We start from the raw sequence: 26227 nt of genomic DNA on the forward strand, positions 1-26227 counted from the left end.
AGACCACTGGGGAAGGTCACCGCGTTCTTCCTCTTACCTCACCATGGCAGACAACCCCTGGCTGAAAGTCTCCCGGCAGAAAAGTTGGTCAACGATGGCCGCCTCCACTTGCTCTCCAGTGGTGCCAAGAAGGAGGTGCAGAACTTCCTTAGCCCCTCTGCAACAAAAGCAAGGCCAGTTTTACCAGGATGGTCATTGCCACACACTCAAATTCCTTCCCCATCCCTCTTCCCTAGCAGCCGCCTGAAGGAGAGCCTGTCTTGCAAAACCAAGCTGGACAGGAAACCCCCCGAGGCTGAAGGGGAAAGGACTCCATTGGTCCCTTTGCAACACACTACTCACCCAAGGAATTCCTGGTCGTAATGGAAGTTCATAACCATCCCCAGGAGAGCGATGAGCAGCTGTGGGAAGTTCTGGCGCACAGCTGCCTTGTAGTCCTCCATCCTGAGGATGGCGTGCAACAGGCTGGTGAGATGTTGCTAGAAGAGAGAGGGGTGCAAGTCACTTTATCTGCTTTCCTGCAGAATACAGGAATCCCTAGATATTACCCTAGGAAGAAGGAAGCCAGAAAGCAGGTGGTCCTTACCACTTCGGTGGCAGATTCCGCCAAGGGGCTTTCGTAAAGCTGCTTGGCCGTAAGATGGATCAGTTGTTCTGGGTCGGCCGATGCTAACACCTCCTTCCACACTCTCTCGCAGTCTCTGTGAATGCAAAAACAAGAGCAATGGTCAGCTTCAAGTCCTCTGCTTGCTGCCATGCTCCAGAGAGAGGAAATGGCAGCAAGGGCTTTCTGAGCAAGCCCTACAGCTTGCCAACCTCCCCCTTAGCCCAGTAGAACCTGGAGGGCTCCATACCCGAAAGGAAACTGGAGGAGATATTCAACCACTGTCGCCAGGTGGTGGTGCGACAAGATGGACAAAGCGAAGACGGCCATGCTTCTGCCTTGCACTGTAGGCCCCTGGCTGATCTTATAGAAGGCCTTCAGCAGCACCTTCACCTGTCAGAGAAAAGGAGAGGGTTGCTTGGGGAGTACAAGGAAGCGGGGCTGTCTGCAGGCGGATCCCTCCATCCCTCATTGAAAGAGGGACCCTTGACCTGTGCCACCACAGCCATCTTCATTCCAAGGTACCACTCAAGGTCCTTGGGAGTATTGGACCCAGGCAGCTCCAGGGCACCGGTTCTCCTATCCATTGTGGGCCAAGAGAAGAAGCTTGCCAGTCTACTCCCAGAAGGAGGAGGATTCCCCATCCCTGAATCCATGTTTCTCAGGACCCTTGGCTGCGGTTCTTGTCCTGACATTGCCAGGCCCTCTCAACTAACATGTGTCCTGGCCACCCAATGGCATGAGGTTGCCTCCCCTACACCAAAGCAGAGAATCTTCTTCTCTCCTACCTTTGCAGATGCCTTACCTCCACTTTTGTGCCGCCAAACTGCTTGATGAATTCTTGCAGTAAGTGGGAGATATCCAGTGGGTTGAAGCTGCTCTCGACAACCAGGTCTCTGGCCAGGAAGCACATGGCCTCCAAGAGCTGCTCCGCGGGGAGAAAAGCGCCAAAGACCTGAAGCAAGAGAGGAAGGTCAGAGATGCCCACAGGGCAGGGCTGGGGAGCAGAAAGCCCAGGTGCTGCCTCTGCGGAACCAAGAACACGTGGCTTGAGAGACAGCGACTTACCCTGGCAAGAGAGTAACAATTATTCACGAACAATTCAGGAACCGGTCCTCCGGTGGATCTGAGGACCTTCTCAGCTCTGGTGATAAGTATTTGGTTCCATGACATTTGTGCCAGGGTCTCTGCAAAGGAAAGCCAAAGGGTTAGTTTGGGTCTTGCTCAACCTCCACCACATCCTGGGATACATTCTTCTAGACTTACCTTCGTTGTGCCGCAGGATGGGCAGAAGATGGCAGAGAGCCTCTGCTGCCCGCTGCCTGCTCTCCGGGTCCGGATCCAATGCACAAAGGCAGGAAATCGCCACCAGTTGGCCAAAGGAGGGTGCAGGAACCGCTACCGATGGCTGAGAAGAAACCCAGAGAAGAGAAGCAACCCATCACCATTTTTCCTATAACATTTTTATTAAATCTTCCAAACATTCCAAAACATTTAGCATCCTCTACAGAAAAAAATCCATTTCTTTTTGACTTCCCACCCCTCTTTTCCTAATGTTTGCTTTTTTCTTCTTTTCTCAGCCGTTTTACTCACTATGGCCCAGCTCTGTTCTCCAAATTGAGTATGTGCTGGGATGCCTGATGGTCCCTTGGGCACCTAGAAGCGGCAGCCTGAAGGCCTTGACAGCCCTGCATGGTTGCAATGCTTCCCTTCAGTAAAGCCACTTCTGAGCTGGAGAGGAGGTGGGGTTGTGGGCTTCATGCCCTCCCCCTACGTACTCGGGGGCTGGCTTGCAGCCCCCGCAAGAGCAGGGAATCCTCGGGCGCGTCACCTCCCTTGCCAGCCAATCGCCTGGCCCGGGAGGCATGGTCTGCACTATTTAGGGCCGGCGCGCCTTAGGATTTCCCTTTTTCTCCCAGCGCCCCAGCAGCTCCGGTTTTCCCACCCTTTAGGTTTGGCTCTTTGACATTGCTATGGACTTCGGTTGGTCGCCGTCAAGGGGCCTGGTAGGAATTTTTCCCGCTTGGCAAATTGGCACCAGCCATTTGGTTTTTTGCCTACCTCATAGCAAACCATCACAACTCCCTTGGCATTGGCGGTTAGGCATTGGTAAGGGTATTGATATGCAGATGAAAGGGGGGAAGGAAGCGCCTTCCCCCAAATTGAAGGGTAGTCCGGTAAAGGATTCCGGGGGGCGTTGCCCTGTCCGAAGCCTATGGAGGTGAGGGCCGAAGACACGCCCTCGAGGGGTGACCCTGGGGGAGCTCCTAGTTGATGTACATCAGCAGGACTCCCCCTACTGGTGGTTAACCCTTGCCGGTCTTCTAGCAGTCAGGCTGAAGCCGGTTAGTCGATAGGACCAATGCCTAAGCCATTACCGCTCAGTTCCTGTAATCAATAAAGTTGTGGCCTAATTTTGCCCATTAACCTAAAATACTGGTGTCCTGTGTCTTTATTTCCGTGGGGGAGGTGGGAACTCGCCACGCAACTCACATATTCCTGGATCTTCTTCAGGAGGGCGGAAAGATCTTGGAGCGCCTTCCTTCGAATCTTCCCATTCTTCATGGTTGCGACGACATCCGTAAATCTGTTCTTCAGCCGGTCCTTGCTGATGCTTTCAGGAGGAAGATCAGCCGCATCCGGAGAAGCTGTGGTTGGGATGCTGAGGGGAGAGAGGAGTAGCACTTTTGTCAAAAGGGTTTATTGCCTCCCATCCTTCAAAGACCCCAAGCACCACCACCGGGTTCTTTTTTAAAAGCAATTGATTATGGGGGAGGGGATTAGCACAGGATTACCTTGGAGGAAGATCCTCCCCATCTTCCAGGCTGATTTCCGATATTTGATCTTCATCAAAATCAATTCCCTGTCCATGAGAAAAGAGAAAAGAGAAACAGGAACGTCAGAATGTGAAGAATGGATCAGACCCATTCATGTTTTTGTATTGATCAGGAAAACACAGACGAGGTAGGTTGGGAAACAAACTGAAAATCTCTGGCCTCCATTTCCTTAGAGACCTTATTCATCCTTCTATTCATTTAAGCCTTCGGTTAAGAGTCTGGGTGTAATCCTTGACACCTCCCTTTCCATGGAGGCGCAGGTTACAACAGCCAAGGCGATATTTTTCCACCTTTGCCTCATCAAGCAGTTGGTCCCTTACCTTTCCCGCCCCAACCTGGCCACAGTGATCCATGCGATGGTCACCTCCAGGCTTGACTACTGTAATTCGCTCTACGTGGGGCTGCCCTTGAAGCTGTCCCAGAAACTCCAGCGGGTGCAGCGAGGCTCCTCACGGGGTCTCTGCCATGGGAGCATATTCACCCAGTGCTTTTCCAGCTGCACTGGCTCCCGGTGGAGTACAGGGTCAGATTTAAGGCGCTGGTTTTGACCTTTAAAGCCCTTCACAGCCTAGGACCCTCGTACCTACGGGACCGCCTCTTCTGGTATGCCCCACAGAGGACCTTAAGGTCCATATATAGCAACACCCTAGAGGTCCCGGGCCATAAGGAAGTTATATTAGCCCCAACCAGAGCCAGGGCCTTCTCAACACTGGCTCCGGCCTGGTGGAACACTCTGTCTCATGAGACCAAGGCCCTGCAGGATCTGATTTCTTTCCGCAGGGCCAAAAAGACAGAGTTGTTCCACCTGACCTTTGGCTTAGAATCAGTTTGATTCCCTCTTCTTAGAGCTCTCCTCCAAGTCCCCAGATTTTGTCTCAAATGCATGGATTAGATTGGAAACGGGGGTGATGAGAGTGGAGGCTAGCATCTGCCTAACATCAATCTACAAATGGCTGACATTCAATCTGCTCTCCCGAGGGATAGCCCCTTTGATCCTCTGTGACCAATTCCAGTCGGGCTGGCAGACTGCAGTCCTGAACACCCTCCGGAAACTGGGTTTTGCCCCTCAAGCGTTCTAAGTCTGGGCTTGGGCCAGGCTAATGCTACGGTCAGGCAAAGAATATTAGAGACCGAGAGACAGCAGGACTGTGCAAGGTGCCCCGACTATAGAATTGGAGAAATCGAGAGAGATATAGCCGCACCGGCAGCATATCTCTTCTTTCTTCTTTCTAGGGATGCAAGAAGGGCCTTTACACTCGCCAGAAGCGCGGCTCTTCCCTCTCCGGTCCTGGATGGAGCCTTTAGAAGGGTCCCGTATGCTCAGAGACTTTGCACCTGTCCATTGGGAGAGATAGGAAGCCCAGAACACTTGTTCTTTAGATGTCCCTTTTATGAAGAGGCACGTAGTAAGATCATGGATCCCCTACTGGTGAGGTTCGCCGACCTCCCGCAAAAGCAAAAATTTGACCTTTTGCTGTTAGGCAAAGAGCAGAAGATGACCTGGATGGTCGCCAGATTCTGTGTACAGATCTGTAGGCGCAGACCATCGCCCAACTCAAAATAGTACGGCATGAAAAGCCCTGACTCTGAGTCAACTCCCTGGGATAGTTTATTGTTGTACATTTGTAGTGAAGTTAAGGATTTCAAACTTTGGTCAAGAAAGGAGCAGAGTATTGTGGGTAATCAAAAAGCCACAAGAGTTATGGGAAAGAGGTCTGTTGCTTTAACCCTGCAGACCGACAGTCTCCAAATGTGTAAATTGTTATCTTAGGAAGGAAGTTCTCTAGTTTGATTTGGGGGCTTGACACCTGGGGCTCCAGCTATTCACACCCACCTAGTGTTGTTATCAGACTTTTAATTACCTGGGAATAAAGATCCTAAGAATGGCTGAGAAAGAGCGCTCTGCAACCTGCAATTCGCCCGGCTGTTAGCGTACCACCTTTGCTGGCAGCCGTCTCGTGTCTCCTTGTAATGGAGATTCCTGCTGACTTTGTAATGCGGATCTACTGAAGGACTTTGAAACTATCCTATCACTGTCTTTGTTCTTAGAAGTGAGTATCTTAGTTAGCTATACTAAACACTGTATTTTATCTGCCTGCAAGATACAAAAGATGTGCCTGCTTTTTAAGCTTGTTAACTTTGTGTTTTTTTTAAATAAATTTAAATAAATCTTATGTGCCAATCTGAGGGGAAATCTAAGTCCAACGCCTGACTACCGTATTTTTCGCACCATAGGGCACACCGGACCATAGGGCGCACCTAGTTTTGGGAGGCGGAAAACAAGAAAAAATTATTCTGAACCCCAGAAGCCAGAACAGCAAGAGGGATCTGGCTTCTGGGATACCGTGCGGCTGTCCTGCTTCTGGGATAACCGCGCCAAGCCTCTTCAGGGCAGCGGGATGGGGCTTCCCCTTGTGTCTCATTGTAACAACCAATACAACACGACACATGGTTACCAACATACCTGAGGCCCTGCAACTACTAAAGAACCTTGAACTCGACCCCCCACCGGAATGGCAACCGACAAACCCACCAAGTGACAGCCCCAACCACGAGGAAACAACAGCAAACAACTGGACGACGGTACAGAAGAAGAAAAGGAAACAACAGAAGCGGCACAACAACGCAAACCAATACAGACAAGCATCATGCTCAGAACCACCCCGCCGGCCATACGACACAAGAAACCAGACCAAGATTAACCAAACCAATTCATCGCAGATGGACAACCCTACAACAACAACAACCGCAGCTGAATGAAGCAACCAGGAAAAAACCACAAACTGAAGGACTGGTGATTCCCCCCCCCCGTTCCCCCTCTCCCCCCCCCCAAACATAGATTTAGTTAACACCATCAACATCCCCCCAGCCCCACACCCCCACAGAAATCCCCAACACCAGCCCAGACGACCTCAACCACATTCCCCACCACCCACACCTTCAACATTCCCATACTCCATACTAAGGAAAAACAACTCCTCCAACCTCAATAACACAACCCACAATCAGGCAAAAATCTGATACCCAACCAGCACTATGGTGGCACCAGAGCGTACCAGCACCCACACCCATACCCCAACACACCAACAATGTTGCTCATAACATTGGCAACATTGCTCATGAACCTTATACTTGACAGCGATGTTACAAAGTCACTTCACACTGTCTCACTGATCTCCCCCTCTCGCAAACAACAGGGGGGACGGCCTGTCCTTGAACACGGCCTTCCATACCAGCTGAGACCTAGGACCAACCGGCTAAATGCCAGATGGCCCAAAATACCCCAAACAAACACCTATATGACTACATATAGGAAACTCTCTACAACTTACCCCCTACTCTTTAACCCAAATCTTACTCTAATCCCATTAGCCCCCCACCCACCACACCCTAGGTCAGCGCAACCCCACTGGTTCTTTAAACAACACGAAGAGAGAGACACAAGGCAACCCGAACGGGTTGGCAGGGAATCGCCCCACATAATAGATAAGCAAGATGGCTAACCTAAAAGCAATTACATTAAACGTGAGGGGGCTGGGAAACCCCATCAAAAGAAAACGCATCACCTCATACATAAACACCATGAAACCACACATCACCTTCCTACAAGAAATACACAACCCACCCAAAGGCAGCAAACTCCTGAGCGACCCCCGCTTCAGTCAGCAGTGGGTTGCACGAGGCTCAGGGAAAGCTCGCGGTGTAGCCATAATACTCAGTAGAGACCTGAACTTCACTGCCACAACAGTCCTCAGGGACAAAAAAGGCAGATTCATTTTCGCTAAAGGGACACTAGATGGTAAAATCAAACTGACAATTGGCTCCATATATGCCCCAAACGCAAAACAATTAGAATTCTTCCAGAAGACACTAAACAAATTCCTCTCCTTCTCTGAAGGGGAAGCAATCCTAGGAGGGGACCTCAATCTAAATATGAAAGGTATATCCCTGAAAGATATCCACCCTACAACCCCATGGGCAACCTTCCTCCGAAGGAAACCCCCAACAACTAAGAACTCTTACAAGTTACTAAAAATGCTAAAAAACAGGGGTCTCTACGACATTTGGGGTGAGCAAAACCCGGGAGACATCAGCCATACATTCCAATCGGGACGTCATGATACAGTGTCCAGACTGGACAGCATTCTACTCACACAGGGTCTGATCCCCTCAGTGGAATCAACAAACACCGGTAACATTAAAATCACAGATCACGCCCCAGTAGAAGTCATTGTTAAAATAGGAGAAGGAACACAAACCACCCCATCATGGTCCTTCAGTCCCACCCTAACTACAAACAAACAAATTAGAGAGAGTCTCACAAAAACCCTCCAAAACTACTTCAAGGAAAACGATGTAGACAATATAACAACCCCCCTCCTATGGGACACAATGAAAGCGGTCACCAGAGGAGCTTGCATAAAAGAGAAAACATTCCTTAAAAAACAAACCTCCTCAAAAATTAGCAAAATAGAACAAGACATCACAGCCCTCTCAACACTCTACAAACAAACAGGATCTAAAAAACTCCTCAAACTTATAGAACAAAAAAGGAGAGAACTAGACTCCCTAGAAATTAACAAAACAATGATCAGCATTCTATATTCTAAACAACGTTTCTATGAATATGGAGGGAAAAACTCCAGATTACTAGCAAATAGATGTAGGAAAAAAGCACTCAAAACAAGAATACACTGCATCACCAAAAAAGACGGCAACATAACATTCTCCCCTGAAGAAATAACCTCAGAATTTGCAGAATTCTACTCCAACCTATACACCTCCCATAACCCACCAGAGAAGGAAATCAGAACATTTCTAGCAGGACTGACCATGCCTACCCTAACTTATGAGGAACAGGAATTCATGGACAGCTCTATCACCCCAGAGGAAATAGATGTGGTCCTCAAAAACCTGAAACCACACAAAGCCCCAGGCCCAGACGGCTTCACAGCAGAATTCTATAGGAAATTCAAAGAACCCTTGATGCCCTACATGACCCGCCTATTCAACGACATCATAAAAGGGGGCCCCATCCCCAAAACCTGGACCCACTCCAAAATAGTCTCCATCCCAAAACCACTAAAAGACAGCCTCAGAGTAGAATCATACCGCCCAATCTCATTAATAAACCAAGACTACAAGATATTCACATCAATCTTGGCCAACCGCCTAAAAATCTTCCTACACAAGTTAATAGCCCCAGACCAGACTGGCTTTGTCCCTGGCCGCAATATAACAGACCCCATCAGGAAACTACTGAACCTGATCGAACACAGCAAGGCAACGAAACTCCCATTGACAATTATGTCCTTAGACATCCTCAAAGCCTTTGATTGCTTAGAGTGGAAATACATATTAGCAGTACTAACTAACATGAAATTTGGCCCCAACTTCCTACAAATCCTCAAACAAATATACTCCCAAGCCTCAGCAAAATGCAGAATTAACAATATGGATTCTAATACTATAGCTATCCAAAGAGGCACGAAACAAGGATGCCCACTGTCTCCCTTCTTATTTATCCTGGCTCTGGAACCCTTAGCAATCCGCATCCGAGCAGCCACAGACATCAAGGGAGTGGAAATAAAAGGCAGAACCTATAAATTAGGGCTCTTTGCAGATGACCTAATGGTGACAACACCAGACCCCATAAGCACAGCAACCTCCCTAATCAGAGAACTCAACAAATTTGCAATGGTGTCGGGCCTACAGGTAAATTTTACAAAGTCAGAAGCTATGTGCTTCAACACCCCTCCTCACACCCAAAAAGAGCTCACGAAGGTCACCAAAATAAAACTCTGCCACACCAAGTTCAGATACCTAGGGGTACAAATAACCAGAAACCTCAACAAATTGTACCTCCACAACTACAAGCCCCTGTGGCGACAAATTAACAAAGACCTAAAGAGATGGAATAACACGAATTTCACTCTCTCAGACAAAATAGCCATGATCAAAATGATCACACTCCCAAAACTAACCTACCTATTCCAAACCCTCCCAATCTGGATCCCCTCAACCCAACTCCGCAGTTGGCAGAGAAAACTACACTCTTTCATCTTCTCACATAAAAAACCAAGAATAAGCCCCAAATACCTGCACCTCCCCACCTGAGAAGGAGGATGGGGAATCCCCAACATAGAAGCATATTATATTGCCAACCAAATACGTCATACAATCCCATACATACTAGAAGATGAGACAAAACAATGGGTACACCTAGAGAGGGACACAATTGAAAATACCTGCACCACAACATACCCACTCCTCCCAAACAAACTAAAGAAAATTCCCACAACACTTAACAGGTACACACAGACCATGCTCAAAGCATGGAAAACACAAATAGGCAAACTATCCCCAACCCCATCCCCACTAATCTCCCTGGCGTACCACCCATTATTCCACCATGCAGCACAAAACCTCCAGATAAAAGCCTGGCGAACCAAAGGCTTATATCGCCTAATAGACTTTTATAAAAATAACAAACCCTTGTCAACACAAGAAATACAAGACAAACTAGAAGACACCCAAATGCCCTGGTTAACACAACACCAACTACATGCCCTCTTAAACAACCCAACAGTAAAATCAGCAGCAACTAGGCCCCTGACAACCTTTGAAAACCTCCTCCTAACAACAAAGGGAAATGGTAAAGGGACGGTATCCGCAATATACAAAATACTACTCCAAAATCCCGCAAATCCCCTAGACGCAATCAAAAAACAATGGGAGAATGACATAGGCTATGAGATTAACCCCACTCAATGGACCAGAATGTGGTCTAAACCCCCCTTTAAATCCATATCAACGAAAAGAAAAGAACTCACACTGAAACTCACCTACAGGTGGTACCTAACACCAAGGAAACTAGCGCTAATACACCCAGGAACCTCGCCTAAATGCTGGAGAGGGTGCACCTCCACAGGCACATACCTTCACGTGGTGGGAGTGTCCCAAAATCCAACTATTCTGGACAACAGCCATACAAGAAATATGTAAAATAACAAAGCAAGTATTAGACTTCACCGCAGAATTGGCCCTACTAAACATCTTCCAAGACAGCAATGCCCATTTACACCACAAAGAACTCATAACCCACCTACTTTCAGCAGCCAGAAACACCATAACCAGACACTGGAGAGACCTGTCAGGAGTAAGCATGGACCAATGGTACCAAATAGTATGGGAAACAGCCCTACTAGAAAAATTAACTAACAAACTGAAACTGACACGGGGACAAACAGAAGAAGACACCTTCACCCTGGTATGGCTCCCCTTTATCACATACACAGCCCAACAGGACAATGACAATAATCCACCAACAGCATACAAATCAATATGGCTAACTTGATCCAAAACACCCACCCACCTCACCCACACACGAAAACAAAGATCACCACAGCCAATCACAAGCAAACAATCACATCCTAGGCCAACCCCAACCTCTCTCACCACCAAAGGAACACAAGTGAACAACACAAGCACGCTGACACCAAACTACATACATTAAGCATAATAGAAACACCGCTACCCGACCCCACCCCCATCCATCTCCCCTCCCTCCACCCTCCTTTCTTTCTTTTTTTCCTTTTCTTTTTTCTTCTCCCCCTAATGCCATCTTCACAGGAGAAGCGCTGCGCAGAGAGGGAGAAGGCGCAGCGCCCCTTTAGCAAAGCTGGAGCCTCCGGCTTCCAGGTCAGGCACGCCGCCGCGAAGCCAAGGAGCCTACGTTCGCTCCATAGGACGCACACACATTTCCCCTTCATTTTTGGAGGGGGAAAAGTGCTTCCTATAGAGCGAAAAATACAGTACTTGGTTACGCTATACCTGATGAATTTCTGCCTGCAAGTTTGCGGAAGCAGCTTGCAGAGTGGGGCAACCGGTAACAAAGGAGCATAGTCTTCTCCCTTGGACTGTGCCTCCTGGTGCCCTGAGACGGAGTGGTGGCAGCATTGCCATTTCTGTTGCGTTTTGTTTTGTCAAAAAGCAAATGGCTGCTGGCCTCCGTTCCAGAAACCTGACCCAGCTGGAGGGTAAGGGCAGGTGAGGGAGGGGCGAGTGGCCGGAGCCCCTTTACTACAACAAATTATTTCTCAATTTATTGTTGTACATTGTTTCAATTGTCTGTTTTAACCATATTTGCGCAGCAGTTTCTAATGTTGTGAGGGTCCTCTATTTCAGAGGCTTCTACTCTCAGGCTCTTACAGTTGTTTTAACTGCGTGTCTTTGTTTTTTAGTTCTTATCTGTTTTAATTATCAGTTTTTATCCATCCTTTATCCGTGTTTAATCTTGTATTTTATTCAGATGTTTTATCCTATGCCTGTTTCTTTGTCCTCATTTGCTCTAACAATTATCGGTTTAAAAAATAATAATTCTAACTGCTACTTTATTTATATGCTCTTTCTTTTTTTTTTATCCTGGTCTGTGACCATAATAAAGTTCATACAGGTAGGTTCCAGTGTTTAGTCCCCTGGCCATGGCAACCTACACTTACCTCCAGGAGTCTTCGGGACGCCATCCTCTCCTGTAGTGACGGAAAGAAGGTCACTACTGGCCACCTCCTCCAACCTCGAGATGCTGAGGAACCTCAAACGGTCACAAGCTCCGTTGCTAGGCAACGGCAGTTGAGAAGATGGAATTCCCGGCCTCAGTGCCAAGGCTCTAGGAGAGGCCGTGTGGCCTAGTGGTTAGAACAATGTTAATGCCATGCAACGCTATATATATTCTTTGAAATGTACAGTTTAATACTTTTTCTATTATTTGTATCCTGCTTTGCAGACTCTTGTTGTCTCCTAAAGAAGCTGACAGGATTGCTCCCCTGTACTTACTTATGTGTTTGCCATGTACATTTATGAACGTTTATTTTATATTTGGGGACCTTTGAATTCTTAACTCTGAACTCTGGATTAATAACATTTTAGGAATCTTCCAGAACGGCTAATTCTATTGTTGGGAAGGACTCAGTGACCCCGGTCTATTTTAGGAGAGAGGGTGGTATGGGGTCGGGGGCAGGTGAGATGGAGCTGCTTGGCAGTGGGTGTGTTGTATGCAGAAGGCGTACGCTTCAATTCCCATGACCCACCTCCTTCAGTTACTAGTTTCTTGGGGTTGGGGCTAAATCCATGATGGGTCAGAGAAAAATGAGCAGTGGCAGGAACCAGTCAAAGCAAGGCAGATCTTAATTTTACTGTTGTGACAGAGTTTCTCACCTTACATGTTGCATGGAGGTGAGGAGCCAAGACAAGTGTGTGTAACAACTTTAAAAGACTTGATAATAATAATAATTTATTTTTTTTATACCCCCCCCTTCAATCTGGCTGGGTTTCCCTTAGCCCCAGAGGTTTTTGACCTTTTTGAGTCCACGGCTCCCTTGACCAACTACATTCTTTCTATGAGGCTCAGGAGCCCAGCTACATCACCCCTTGCCAGCAGAGCTGGCAGCCTCTTGTCCTTTTTCTGACTCCTTCCTTTGTGGAATGTTCCTTCTTCTCCTCTCCCCTCTCCTTAGGAGTCCTCTGGACAGCCGCAGTTGCCGCCCCTTCCCTAAAGAGAGGTGCCTCCTCATGCTGCCCCACAGGGAAGTACCCCCTTGCCAGCTCCAGAGGCACCTTTCGCCTGGGGAGCTTGTAGCCAGGGGTGCTGGAACAAACAGCTGTGCAGAGGCAGAGATGCAAGAAGGCATGGGGGGAGAAAGAGGGACAGAGGCCAGTGTTGCTCCCAGCACCCTTGACCATCATTCAAGGCACCAAAGGGTGCCACAGCACCCTGCTTGAAAACCACTGCCCACCCAACAAGCATCAGACATGCATCACAGAAAGAGGCAGTCTTGTCTCCTGGCTTGTCTCTTGTCATGATACCTGGCAATGTTTGCTGGTTGCCCTTTCCTGACCAGTCTGAGCCTTTCCCTTGAAATGAGGGAGGACCGCTCCCTCTCCTGCCAACTCCATCCGGCCTAGGGGGCGGGGCCTGCACTCACTGCCACAGCATAAGAGGCCTGAGAGAGGCCTCCGGGACACGACTGCTGCTGCTGCTGCTGCTGCTGCTGCTGCTTGCGTGAGTGTTGGGAGGACCGCTCCCTCTCCTGCCAACTCCATCCGGCCTAGGGGGCGGGGCCTGCACTCACTGCCACAGCATAAGAGGCCTGAGAGAGGCCTCCGGGACACGACTGCTGCTGCTGCTGCTGCTGCTTGCGTGAGTGTTGGGAGGACCGCTCCCTCTCCTGCCAACTCCATCCGGCCTAGGGGGCGGGGCCTGCACTCACTGCCACAGCATAAGAGGCCTGAGAGAGGCCTCCGGGACACAACTGCTGCTGCTCCTGCTGCTGCTGCTGCTTGCGTGAGTGTTGGGAGGACCGCTCCCTCTCCTGCCAACTCCATCCGGCCTAGGGGGCGGGGCCTGCACTCACTGCCACAGCATAAGAGGCCTGAGAGAGGCCTCCGGGACACAACTGCTGCTGCTCCTGCTGCTGCTGCTGCTTGCGTGAGTGTTGGGAGGACCGCTCCCTCTCCTGCCAACTCCATCCGGCCTAGGGGGCGGGGCCTGCACTCACTGCCACAGCATAAGAGGCCTGAGAGAGGCCTCCGGGACACAACTGCTGCTGCTCCTGCTGCTGCTGCTGCTTGCGTGAGTGTTGGGAGGACCGCTCCCTCTCCTGCCAACTCCATCCGGCCTAGGGGGCGGGGCCTGCACTCACTGCCACAGCATAAGAGGCCTGAGAGAGGCCTCCGGGACACAACTGCTGCTGCTCCTGCTGCTGCTGCTGCTTGCGTGAGTGTTGGGAGGACCGCTCCCTCTCCTGCCAACTCCATCCGGCCTAGGGGGCGGGGCCTGCACTCACTGCCACAGCATAAGAGGCCTGAGAGAGGCCTCCGGGACACAACTGCTGCTGCTCCTGCTGCTGCTGCTGCTTGCGTGAGTGTTGGGAGGACCGCTCCCTCTCCTGCCAACTCCATCCGGCCTAGGGGGCGGGGCCTGCACTCACTGCCACAGCATAAGAGGCCTGAGAGAGGCCTCCGGGACACAACTGCTGCTGCTCCTGCTGCTGCTGCTGCTTGCGTGAGTGTTGGGAGGACCGCTCCCTCTCCTGCCAACTCCATCCGGCCTAGGGGGCGGGGCCTGCACTCACTGCCACAGCATAAGAGGCCTGAGAGAGGCCTCCGGGACACGACTGCTGCTGCTGCTGCTGCTTGCGTGAGTGTTGGGAGGACCGCTCCCTCTCCTGCCAACTCCATCCGGCCTAGGGGGCGGGGCCTGCACTCACTGCCACAGCATAAGAGGCCTGAGAGAGGCCTCCGGGACACGACTGCTGCTGCTGCTGCTGCTTGCGTGAGTGTTGGGAGGACCGCTCCCTCTCCTGCCAACTCCATCCGGCCTAGGGGGCGGGGCCTGCACTCACTGCCACAGCATAAGAGGCCTGAGAGAGGCCTCCGGGACACGGCTGCTGCTGCTGCTGCTGCTGCTGCTTGCGTGAGTGTTGGGAGGACCGCTCCCTCTCCTGCCAACTCCATCCGGCCTAGGGGGCGGGGCCTGCACTCACTGCCACAGCATAAGAGGCCTGAGAGAGGCCTCCGGGACACGGCTGCTGCTGCTGCTGCTGCTGCTTGCGTGAGTGTTGGGAGGACCGCTCCCTCTCCTGCCAACTCCATCCGGCCTAGGGGGCGGGGCCTGCACTCACTGCCACAGCATAAGAGGCCTGAGCAGCTACCGGCAGCAATGGACAAAATGGTTTTAAATGTTTTAATCACTTTTAATTTGCAGCACTTTAAATGGTGGTTGTTGTTGTTTATAATATTATATTATTTCATTATTTTATTTTTGCTTGGGGTGGGATAAGCACTGAGTCAGCACTATTGTTCCTTGTTTTGCTTTGTTTTGTTTTGTTTTGTTCTGTTTTGTTTTATTATTATTATTATTCTGTTAAATTATTATATAGTTTGTATTTTGCCTTTTAAGGGGGAGGGTCATGGCTGCCTGGGAGTGGGCCTCAGCCAATAGATTGGGTGGGGCAGGTTCCACAGGGGGAGATGTATTGGGGCACCCGATCTCAGTGATCACGGGCAGGAGGAGGAGTTATGCTAAGACCAGACCATGTCATTACCGAGGAGGCAGGTTTAGTCGTTGTTTGAGGACTATCCCTGCCTCCAGGTCTGGTCCTGACCGGAAGGATACAGTAATCAGCAAGGGAAACCCACATGACCTGAAAGTGTTGCTGTGCAATGCCAGGTCAATGATGAATAAAACCACTGCCATCCACGACCTGATTGTGGATGGAGGATTTGACCTGGCATGTGTGACAGAGACCTGGTTGGATGAGGCAGATGGGCCTGTCCTTGCCGCTGCTTGCCCACTAGGTTTCTCTTACGCACAACAACCCAGGTCATGTGGGCGGGGAGGGGGGGTTGCAGCGATTTTTAGGAAGTCATTAGTCTGCACCAGGCGTCCTATTGGGAAGACCCAGTTTTCTGAGTGCATGTTCTGGAAGTTGGGCAATAGGGGCAGTACAGGATTCCTACTGGTGTACCGACCTCCCCGCTGCACCAAGGATTCCCTGCCCGAGCTGCTTCAGGTCGTGGCGGATATACTCCTGGAGACACCTAGCTTGGTTGTCCTGGGGGATTTTAACATCCATGCCGACACGACCTTACAAGGGGCAGCTCGGGACTTCGTGGAAAGCATGGCCTCCATGGGGCTGTCCCTGAATAAGTCTGGCCCAACTCATAGCCACGGACATGCCTTAGACTTGGTGTTTACCTCTACGGACGTTGGTGATCTGACATTAACTAAAAGCGAAACAAAAGAAGTGCCATGGTCAGATCACTACCTGGTGCAACTGGACTTCTCCGCAACCCTTCCCCTCCGCAGGGAGGTGGGACCGATTCGGATGGTCCGCCCCCGCCACTTAATGGATCCAATTGGCTTCCAGAGAGTGGTAGGGGATGCTTTATCCCAAGTTGATGGCCTTTCAGCTGATTCCCTGGTGGCACGCTGGAATGCGGAGTTAACCAGGGCTATTGACTGTCTGGCTCCGAAGCGCCCTCTCCGATTGCATGGAGCCCGGACAGCCCCGTGGTTCTCCCCGGAGCGGAGGGTGATGAAACAATCGTTGAGACGGCTAGAGCGCCGGTGGCGGAAAACTCATTCTGAATCAGACCGGACACGGGTTAGAGCTCAACGTCGAGCCTACCAAGTGGCAATGGCGACGGCGAAGAGGGCCTTCTTCGCCGCCTCCATTGCATCTGCAGAAAACAGCAGCAGGAGACTTTTTCAGGTGGTTCGCAGTTTATCGGAACCACCTGTACCACCGGGGCCTGGTAGGGACCCCAAGATCTCCTGCAATGCTTTTGCAAAGTTTTTTGCAGATAAAATCGCTCAGATTCAGAAGGAAGTAGACTCCACAGTGGGAGCAGGGCCAGGGCGGGAGAGTGCTAGAGTTCTGTCTGGTCCTGTTATATGGGATCAATTCCAATCTGTTACCTCCGAGGATGTGGACAGGCTACTTGGACGAGTGAAACCGACCACCTGTCTTCTTGATCCTTGCCCATCCTGGCTGATAAAAGCGAGCCGGGAAGGGCTGGGCGATGGGCTTTGCGGGGTGGTGAATGCTTCCCTCTGTGAGGGAGCCTTCCCAGACCCGCTGAAAGAGGCGGTCATTAAACCGCTTCTTAAAAAAACATCTTTAGACCCGGCCAATTTGGCCAACTATCGCCCAGTCTCAAATCTTCCATTCTTGGGCAAGGTGATTGAGCGGGTGGTTGCTGAACAACTCCAAGCACGCCTGGAGGAAACGGACCATTTGGATCCCTTCCAATCGGGATTCAGGCCTCACCATGGGACTGAAACTGCCTTGGTCGCGCTGGTTGATGATCTCCGGCGGGCTAGGGACAAAGGTGAGAGCTGTTTCCTAGTTCTGCTGGATCTCTCAGCGGCCTTTGACACCATCGACCATAACATCCTTCTGGACCGTCTAGAGGGGCTGGGAGCTGGGGGCACTGTTATACAGTGGTTCCGCTCCTTCCTCCTGGGCCGTGTTCAGAAAGTGGTGGTGGGGGATGAGTGTTCAGACCCTTGGGCCCTCACTTGTGGGGTACCTCAGGGTTCCGTCCTCTCCCCCATGCTTTTTAACATCTATATGAAGCCGCTGGGAGAGATCATCAGGGGGTTTGGACTGGGTGTTCATCAGTATGCAGATGACACCCAGCTCTACCTCTCCTTTAAATCAGAACCAGTGAAGGCGGTGAAGGTCCTGTGTGAGTGCCTGGAGGCGGTTGGAGGTTGGATGGCGGCTAACAGATTGAGGTTGAATCCTGACAAGACAGAAGTACTGTTTTTGGGGGACAGGAGGCGGGCAAGTGTGGAGGATTCCCTGGTCCTGAATGGGGTAACTGTGCCCCTGAAGGACCAGGTGCGCAGCCTGGGAGTCATTTTGGACTCACAGCTGTCCATGGAGGCGCAGGTTAAATCTGTGTCCAGGGCAGCTGTCTACCAGCTCCATCTGGTACGCAGGCTAAGACCCTACCTTCCCGCGGACTGTCTCGCCAGAGTGGTGCATGCTCTGGTTATCTCACGCTTGGACTACTGCAACGCGCTCTACGTGGGGCTACCTTTGAAGGTGACCCGGAAACTGCAATTAATCCAGAATGCGGCAGCTAGACTGGTGACTGGGAGTGGCCGCCGGGACCACATAACACCGGTTCTGAGAGATCTGCACTGGCTCCCAGTACGTTTCCGAGCACGATTCAAAGTGTTGGTGCTGACCTTTAAAGCCCTAAACGGCCTCGGTCCTGTATACCTGAAGGAGCATCTCCACCCCCATCGTTCAGCCCGGACACTGAGATCCAGCGCCGAGGGCCTTCTGGCGGTTCCCTCATTGCGAGAAGTGAGGCTACAGGGAACCAGGCAGAGGGCCTTCTCGGTAGTGGCGCCCGACCTGTGGAACGCCCTCCCATCAGATGTCAAAGAGATAAAGAATTACCTGACATTCAGAAGACATCTCAAGGCAGCCCTGTTCAGGGAAGTTTTTAATATGTAATGCTGTATTGTTTTTAACACTGATTGGGAGCCGCCCAGAGTGGCTGGGGAAACTCAGCCAGATGGGCGGGGTATAAATAATAAATTATTATTATTATTATTATTATTATGGTAAATACCTCAGTTCTTGAACCCATTGTCACAGATCTACCCCTATTTATGTGAGATGTTTATAGCTTTTGAAGGATTTGTAAGTGAAAAGAACTATTGGGAAAGGTTTTTCCTTCAACTGCAGAGTAAATATCTGGGGTCATTAAGAGGGCTTCAGGATTGCTCTGTGAACTCAAAGTGTCTTTTTTTTCAGGGAATATAGGATTGTTTTTTTTCTAGGGTGCGTGCCTGCTATGTGTGCACTTTAAGATTTGTGTAACACTCATGCCAACTTCGGTTGCCCAGCGCCTGCAAGCCCCCTACTGTGACATCATAGAATAATAATAATAATAATAATAATAATAATAATAATAATAATTTATTTATACCCCGCCCTCCCCAGCCAAGGCCTGGCTCAGAGCGGCTTACAAGCAATAATAAAAACAAGATGAATGATTACAAACTTAAAAACAAAAATAAAATACAACATTAAAATAATGGAACATTAAAATATTAAAATGTAGCCCATCTCAGGAGGAGAAGGAAAAGAAGGAAAAAGAAAAAAAGAGAGGGAGGGAAGGAGGGAGGGAATCAAATTGGCTCCAAGCCAAAGGCCAGGCGGAACAACTCTGTCTTACAGGCCCTGCGGAAAGAAATCAGATCCTGCAGGGCCCCGGTCTCATGAGACAGAGCGTTCCACCAGGCCAGAGCCAGAGTTGAAAAGGCCCTGGCTCTGGTCGAAGCCAATCTAACTTCCTTAGGGCACGGGACCACTAGGGGGTTGTTATTTATGGACCTTGAGGCTCTCCGTGGGGCATACCAGGAGAGGCGGTCCCGTAGGTACGAGGGTCCTAGGCCGTGAAGGGCTTTAAAGGTCAAAAGCAGCACCTTAAATCTGACCCTGTACTCCACCGGGAGCCAGTGCAGCTTGAAAAGCACTGGGTGAATATGCTCCCATGGCAGAGACCCCGTGAGGAGCCTCGCTGCAGCATTCTGCACCCGCTGGAGTTTCTGGGACAGCTTCAAGGGCAGCCCCGCGTAGAGCGAATTACAGTAGTCAAGCCTGGAGATGACCGTCGCATGGATCACTGTGGCCAAGTCAGGGCGGGAAAGGTAAGGAACCAACTGCTTGATGCGGCGAAGGTGGAAAAATGTCGCCTTGGCTGTTGCTGTTACCTGCGCCTCCATGGAAAGGGAGGCGTCAAGGATTACACCCAAACTCTTAACGGAAGGCAATGGCACTAATTGGGCCCCCGCAAGAGAAGGGAGTTGGTCCCTCATCCCCATGCCATCCCGACCTAGCCATAGGACCTCTGTCTTCGAAGGATTTAGTTTCAATCGGCTCCCACGAAACCATCCAGCCACAGCTTCCAAGCATCTGGTCAGTGTGTTCGGGGTCGAGTCAGTGTCGCCATCCATCAGCAGATAGAGCTGAGTGTCATCAGCATATTGGTGACAGCCCAGCCTAAAGCTCCGGATAATCTGGGCAAGGGGGCGCATAAAGATGTTAAAAAGCATCGGGGAGAGAATTGCGCCCTGCGGCACTCCACACACCAAGGAGTGGCGTGACGACATTTCCCTCCCTAGTGCCACCCTCTGTCCCCGACCAGAGATAAAAGAGCACAACCAGTTACGGGCTATGCCCTGTATCCCCACGTCTGCGAGACGGTGGTCCAGAAGATCATGATCGACCATGTCAAAGGCTGCTGACAAATCTAAAAGGATCAGCAGTCCTGACCCGCCTCGATCCAGTTGTCTACGGAGATCATCTGTTAAGGCAACCAGAGCCGTCTCCGTCCCAAAACCAGGACGGAAACCGGACTGAAATGGATCTAATGCCGATGTTTCCTCCAGAAACCTACCAAGCTGTTCAGCAACCGCTCTCTCAATTACCTTACCCAGGTATGGAAGATTTGAAACTGGGCGGTAATTGGATAGGTCTAAGGGATCTAATGAAGTTTTTTTTAAGAGTGGACACACCACTGCTTCCTTCAGTTCCCCTGGGAATGTCCCCGTGTCAAGGGACAAATTGATAATTTCAACCAGGGGGGTCCACACAACATCTGGACACTCCCTAATCAGCCAAGACGGGCACGGATTGAGGAGACAGGTGGTGGGCCTACCAACTTGGAGGAATCTATCCACATCAGTAGGGAGTATCCGATCGAAATGGTCCAACACTGGACCTGAAGTCAGTCGAGGGGCCTCCAGTTCAGTCACTGTATCTAAATTGGCAGGGAGGTCACGGCGGAGCAACAGGACTTTCTCCGCAAAAAAACTCGCGAATGCCTCACAGCTGTGGGTCGAATTTGTGCTTAAATTTGGTTGTCCTCCTAAGGACGTTAAGTATAGTGTCTGAAACAGTACAGGAGAGCAATCCTGAAGCCATTTTGTCTCTCCCAAATTGACCTCAAATATTTCTCTGCAAGGAGGAAGGAAATGGGAAAAGCTTTCCAATTGTCTTTGGACTGTAGGGACTTACACCTCCCTGTAAATACAGTCTGGCAAGTATCTGTTAAGCTGAGCACACTATCAATATGCATAAGAGATTCAGGAACTAAATATTTACTATCTCAAAGGAATGGCCAGGCTACTCAGAAAAGGCAATCAGATAAGGCATTATCAGGTATCCTGGCAGAGAGGAGAGAAGCAACACACTCAAATTTCTGCTGCGGACCACCTCTTTCGTGATGTATGTATGATGTTTTGGGGGGTGGTCTTGAGCTACAGGGTAAAGGCAATGGGACCCCTGACCGTTAGGTCCAGTCACGAACGACTCTGGGGTTGCAGCGCTCATCTCGCTTTACTGGCCGAGGGAGCTGGCGTACAGGTTCCGGGTCATGTGGCCAGCACAACTAAGCCACTTCTGACAAACCAGAGCAGTGCACGGAAATGCCATTTACCTTCCCGCCAGAGCAGTACCTATTTATCTACTTGCACTTGGACGTGCTTTCGAACTGCTAGGTGGACAGGAGCAGGGACTGAGCAACGGCAGGTCACCCCGTCGCAGAGATTCGAACAGCTGACCTTCTGATCGGCAAGCCACTCGCATGGCACTACGCTGTTTTCAAAAGTCCATATAAGCGCTTGCACACCAATGTTCTGGGTTCCTCTCCTCCCTCCCTGCGTGGAGTGAGCGGGGGACCCTGTTGCAACAGTTTATTAAAGATCAGGCTTACTAGCTGCTTTGCTTCTCAATATTCTCTGGTTGGCCTCTGTTATTTTCTCCTACCAATAGGGAACCTACATAAGGACTGTATATGGGCTCTTGGATACTCCATAAGGGGGAAAGGAGCAGGTTTTTCTTCTCTTATAACACCACCCTTCCAGAAAGGTGGGGCTGCCAACCCTAATATGTATTCATCTCCTGGATAAGGTGGCTACTCACCCAGCAGCTCAGGGTAGATTACATGATGCAGCCACATTTGGGATCCTGTGTCCATGCGCAACGGGATGGCCGAGCACCCACGGGGGAAATTTTGTGGGGGCCCAGGCCCCCAACCCTCCCCCAGAGGAAGCCAGTACGGGGGATCAAATTGTCCCCATTTCATCAATGCATCTCTCTGGGCAGAGGGGTCTGTCATATGTATTCTTTTCTGAAGAAGGCAGCCCACACCTCTGTCTGTCTGAAAGTTAGTGAAAATATTGTTATAGCTGGGCCTGCAAGCACCCACATTTGGACCCACAGGGAGTTGGCAAAGAACAGGTGTGCTGTTGCCATACAAACCACTGGGTGGGCCTTGCCCATCTCCTCCCTTTGCCAAATTCTGCATCATCCTAGAGGTGGAAAGAAGAACAAGAAGAACAGCCTTTTGCCAGAGTCTGGGGGTCTTAGCTGGGAAGAGACACAGAGTCTTTTCCTGCTCTGTGCTGGACCCAAAGCCATGGTTTTGGAGTCCTCCTAGGAACCTATAATGGGCAAGCAAGATCTGCTGGAATGTTACTGCTGTGAGCCCTTCCATCCTGTTATGTACTGAGTTGAATAGGATCCAAAAGGCAGCAGTCTGATTGGTCCACCGGAGCCACCCAATCCAGCTCCAGGTGGAAGGGAATCTGCAACCTGATTGGCCTACAGGAGAATCCTGGAATTACCCAATCACGTGGGGCCCATTGTGTAAATAATGTACATAAGGCAGACATTCTGGGGGAAATGCCATTCTTCCTCACCACTATGAGCTGAATAAAGAGCATGAAATCCACATTCACATCCTCCGCTCAGACTGTATTTCTGTGAGAAAACAAAACCATATATCCTAAAGAGCCCACAGTGAGCTTCGTTCCAAAGGACCAGCACCCTATGCATAGCCTGAAACCTCTCACTGCTCAGAGTTTGGGCTGCATGAAACAAGATGACTCCTTTTGTCAGTGCTACCAACACAACTGCAGGAAGCTGAAACAGGGTGTCTGGAGAAGGAACATTTCAGAACAAGCTTGTGCAAGAGTGCTCTGTACAGACAAAGAGACAGAGTGACTGAATAATACATTTCCACAGCAGTTTGGGGACAGGCAGCTGAGCACAAGGCTCCCTTTAAAGTAGTGGCTCAGAGAAGGCACTCTCTGCTATGAATAAGTGAAAGCTCCTGTTTCTGAGGGAGGTTGATCGGGGGGGGGGGGGGGGGTTCATCCAAAGATGTTGGGGGAAAGCCTTAGGAGTGCATCATCATTCACACTGGGCAATAATCGGTTATAATATAGACATGGAAGCATGGGAGCATGGGAGCGATTGTGGAATAAAGATATAAAATTTACAGCATGTTATGGTTTATGATGGTGATAGCAGTCATGAAATTAAAAGACGCCTACTTCTTGGGAGAAAAGCGATGACAAACCTAGACGGCATCCTAAAAAGCAGAGACATCACCTTACCAACAAAGGTCCGTATAGTTAAAGCTATGGTTTTCCCAGTAGTGATGTATGGAAGTGAGAGCTGCACCATAGAGAAGGCTGATCGCCGAAGAATTGATGCTTTTGAATTATGGTGCTGGAGGAGACTCTTGAGAATCCCATGGACTGCAAGAAGATCAAAGCTATCCATTCTTAAGGAAATCAGCCATGAGTGCTCACTGGAAGGACAGATCCTGAAGCTGGGGCTCCAAGAATTTGGCCACCTCATGAGAAGAGAAGACTCCCTGGAAAAGACCCTGATGTTGGGAAAGATGGAGGGCACAAGGAGAAGGGGACGACAGAGGACAAGATGGTTGGACAATGTTCTCAAAGCTACCAGCATGAGTTTGGCCAAACAGCGGGAGGCAGTGGAAGACAGGAGTTCCTGGCGTGTTCTAGCTCATGGGCTCACGAAGAGTCAGACACGACTAAACAACTAAACAACAACACGGTTTAAGAGAAAATTAAATGGAAATGATATATCATTGGTATCTAACAACAAGTAAACTTGCAAAAATGTATAAATCTAAATCAAACATGTGTTGGAAATGTAAAGAGAGAGAAGGTTCTTTTTATCATATGTGGTGGCCTTGTAGTAAGGTTAAAGCTTACTGGGAAATGAAATGAAGGGGAAATGTGTGTGCGTCCTATGGAGCGAAGAAGCCATAGCCCCGCGACCCTCTCCCGGCTGGAGAGGTGATGTGAGGCTATGGCAGCAGCCTCTCCGCTGCGCCTTTCCGCTGCTCCCTGACCTGCTCTTTGGGGCTGGTGGTGGGCTTTCCCCTGCCAGCCCCAAAGAGCAGGTCGAAAGGAACCTGAAGCCTGGAGAGTGAGAGGGGTCGTTGCACACCGACCCCTCTCGCTCTCCAGGCTTCCAAGGTAGCCGCATGAAGGTGACTGAACGCACCTTAAACGGCACCTTGTTTTTGAGGAGATTTCACCCCTCCCATACCCAAGAATCTCCGGAGGAGCCTGCTGATTCTACAGAGAGGAGGAGGCGTGTCCTGCTATCTACTTATTCTGCCCAGCACCAAATGTGTGAGAGTGAGTCAGTCAGTCAGTGTGTCGGAGAGAGAGTGAGTGCTAGAGATTGTGTTTAGAGATAAGATTGCTGCTAAGAGCAGCTGCAGGCACTCAGAGTAGCATTGATGTATGCTTAGATCTTTTAGCTCTGTATATAGTTTTGTATTATAGCTGTAGTTATAGAATAAAAGGAGGATACTCTACAGAGCTGCTCTCCGAGTGGTTTATACTCTGCAAGACTCTGCAAAACTCTGCTGCGCAACGACTGTATTATTGTGCAAGCGAATCCGGTGCTCTCAGCTCTAAGCTGTGAGTCCACAGCACGGTGACCTGTCCCTGTGAGAAAGGTGGTCGCTGGCAGTGCTACCCAGCTCGCCTAGCCCAGTTGGGGTTGTAGTGCATGAGGCCAGTTGGTACACTGGCTCAAGGGCGATGCTGACAGTTTTATAGGGGGAAAACAAGAGGGGGGAAATTCTCCGCCTCTCTGCACAGCGCCTCCTGCCACTTTGCTGAAGGGGCGCTGGGCAGAGAGGCGGAGAATTTTTTTTTTCTTGTTCTGCCCCCTCTAAAACAAGGTGCGTCCTATTGTCCGGTGCGTCCTATAGAGCGAAAAATACGGTATTTGATTTTAATTTGTAAATTTTAGCCAATTTTCCCCGTAGTTAAGTACCATTGGTACACCATTTTCATGAAATTTTCTCTGATTGTGTAACATGCTGTGAATTTAATATCATATTTCCATAATTTCTCCCACTGGTCCAGCCAAATTACATATATCACATGCCCATTTAGTCATAACTTCTTTTACTTCTTCATCCTTTAATTCCCATTCTAATAATAAATTATACATTTTGGATATATTCTTTCTTGAGTTTTGTAATAATACTTTTCAAAATTTTGATTCTTCTTTTTCAAATCCTATTGCTTTATCCTGATTGAATATTTGGGCAATTTGGTGATATTGTAACCATGTGGTACAATATTGGGTCACCTCTTCATATGGTCTTAGTTTTAATTGGCGCTGTTCCTCCTTTAGGAGCTGCTGGTATGTTGCCATTCTTCCTATCATATTTTTCTTTTTAACCGATATTACTTCTAACGGTGAGACCCACCATGGGGTTTTTGGTTCTAACAACCTTCTATGTCTCACCCAGACCTTGTATAATGCATTTCTAATTACATGACTGAGAAATTCTTATTGTACTGCCACTTTGTTGTAAATTAGATAGGCATGCCAACCGTATCTGTTGTTCCATCTCTCCAAGTCTAAAATGTCACTATTATCTAACTTAATCCAGTCTCTGATCCAACTAAAGCATGCTGCATCGTAATATAGTCTCAGGTCTGGGAGTCCAAAACCTCCCTGCTCTTTTATGTCGGTTAATAATTTATGTTTGATCCATGGCTTTTTGCCTTGCCATATAAACTTTGTAAGGTCCATATTCCATTTTTTTAAACAATCATCTTTACTTATTATGGGAATCATTTGAAAAAGGAACAAGAGTTTTGGTAAAATATTCATTTTAATAGCCAAAATTCTACCCCAGTGTTAAATTCAATCTTGTCCAAATTTCCATTTCTCTTTTTGTTTCTTCCAAAAAAAATTTATAATTATCTTCAAACAAATTTATATTTTTCATTGTTATTTGGATTCCTAAATATTTCACTTTTTTTACAATTTGTAATCCAAATTTTTCTACCAGTTCCTTTTTCTCTTGGTCTCCCATGTTCTTTACCATTAGTTTCATTTTTTCT

The 26227-nt window shown here is 49.4% G+C and overlaps 1 protein-coding gene across 2 annotated transcripts in view; it reads right to left on the minus strand.

Annotated features, from left to right (window-relative positions):
• The window catches only part of LOC307222305 (uncharacterized protein), a 144326-nt gene that overhangs the window by 93554 nt on the left and 24545 nt on the right, over window positions 1-26227 (minus strand). The window contains exons 1-10 of one of the 2 annotated variants that reach the window (XM_079987424.1): window positions 11943-12143; window positions 3400-3467; window positions 3098-3266; window positions 1871-2012; window positions 1673-1791; window positions 1410-1559; window positions 855-997; window positions 587-701; window positions 343-479; window positions 38-157 (exon numbers count right to left, since the gene is read on the minus strand). In XM_079987424.1, coding sequence (XP_079843550.1) covers window positions 38-157; window positions 343-479; window positions 587-701; window positions 855-997; window positions 1410-1559; window positions 1673-1791; window positions 1871-2012; window positions 3098-3266; window positions 3400-3467; window positions 11943-11966 — 1187 coding nt within the window. In that variant the 5' untranslated portion in view covers window positions 11967-12143. Of the gene's footprint in view, window positions 1-37; window positions 158-342; window positions 480-586; window positions 702-854; window positions 998-1409; window positions 1560-1672; window positions 1792-1870; window positions 2013-3097; window positions 3267-3399; window positions 3468-11942; window positions 12144-26227 lie in introns of those variants that run through there. The other variant, XM_079987425.1, reaches the window with a different exon arrangement.

This window comes from Podarcis cretensis, assembly GCF_951804945.1.
Source record: "Podarcis cretensis genome assembly, chromosome: 8".
NCBI lineage: Eukaryota > Metazoa > Chordata > Lepidosauria > Squamata > Lacertidae > Podarcis > Podarcis cretensis.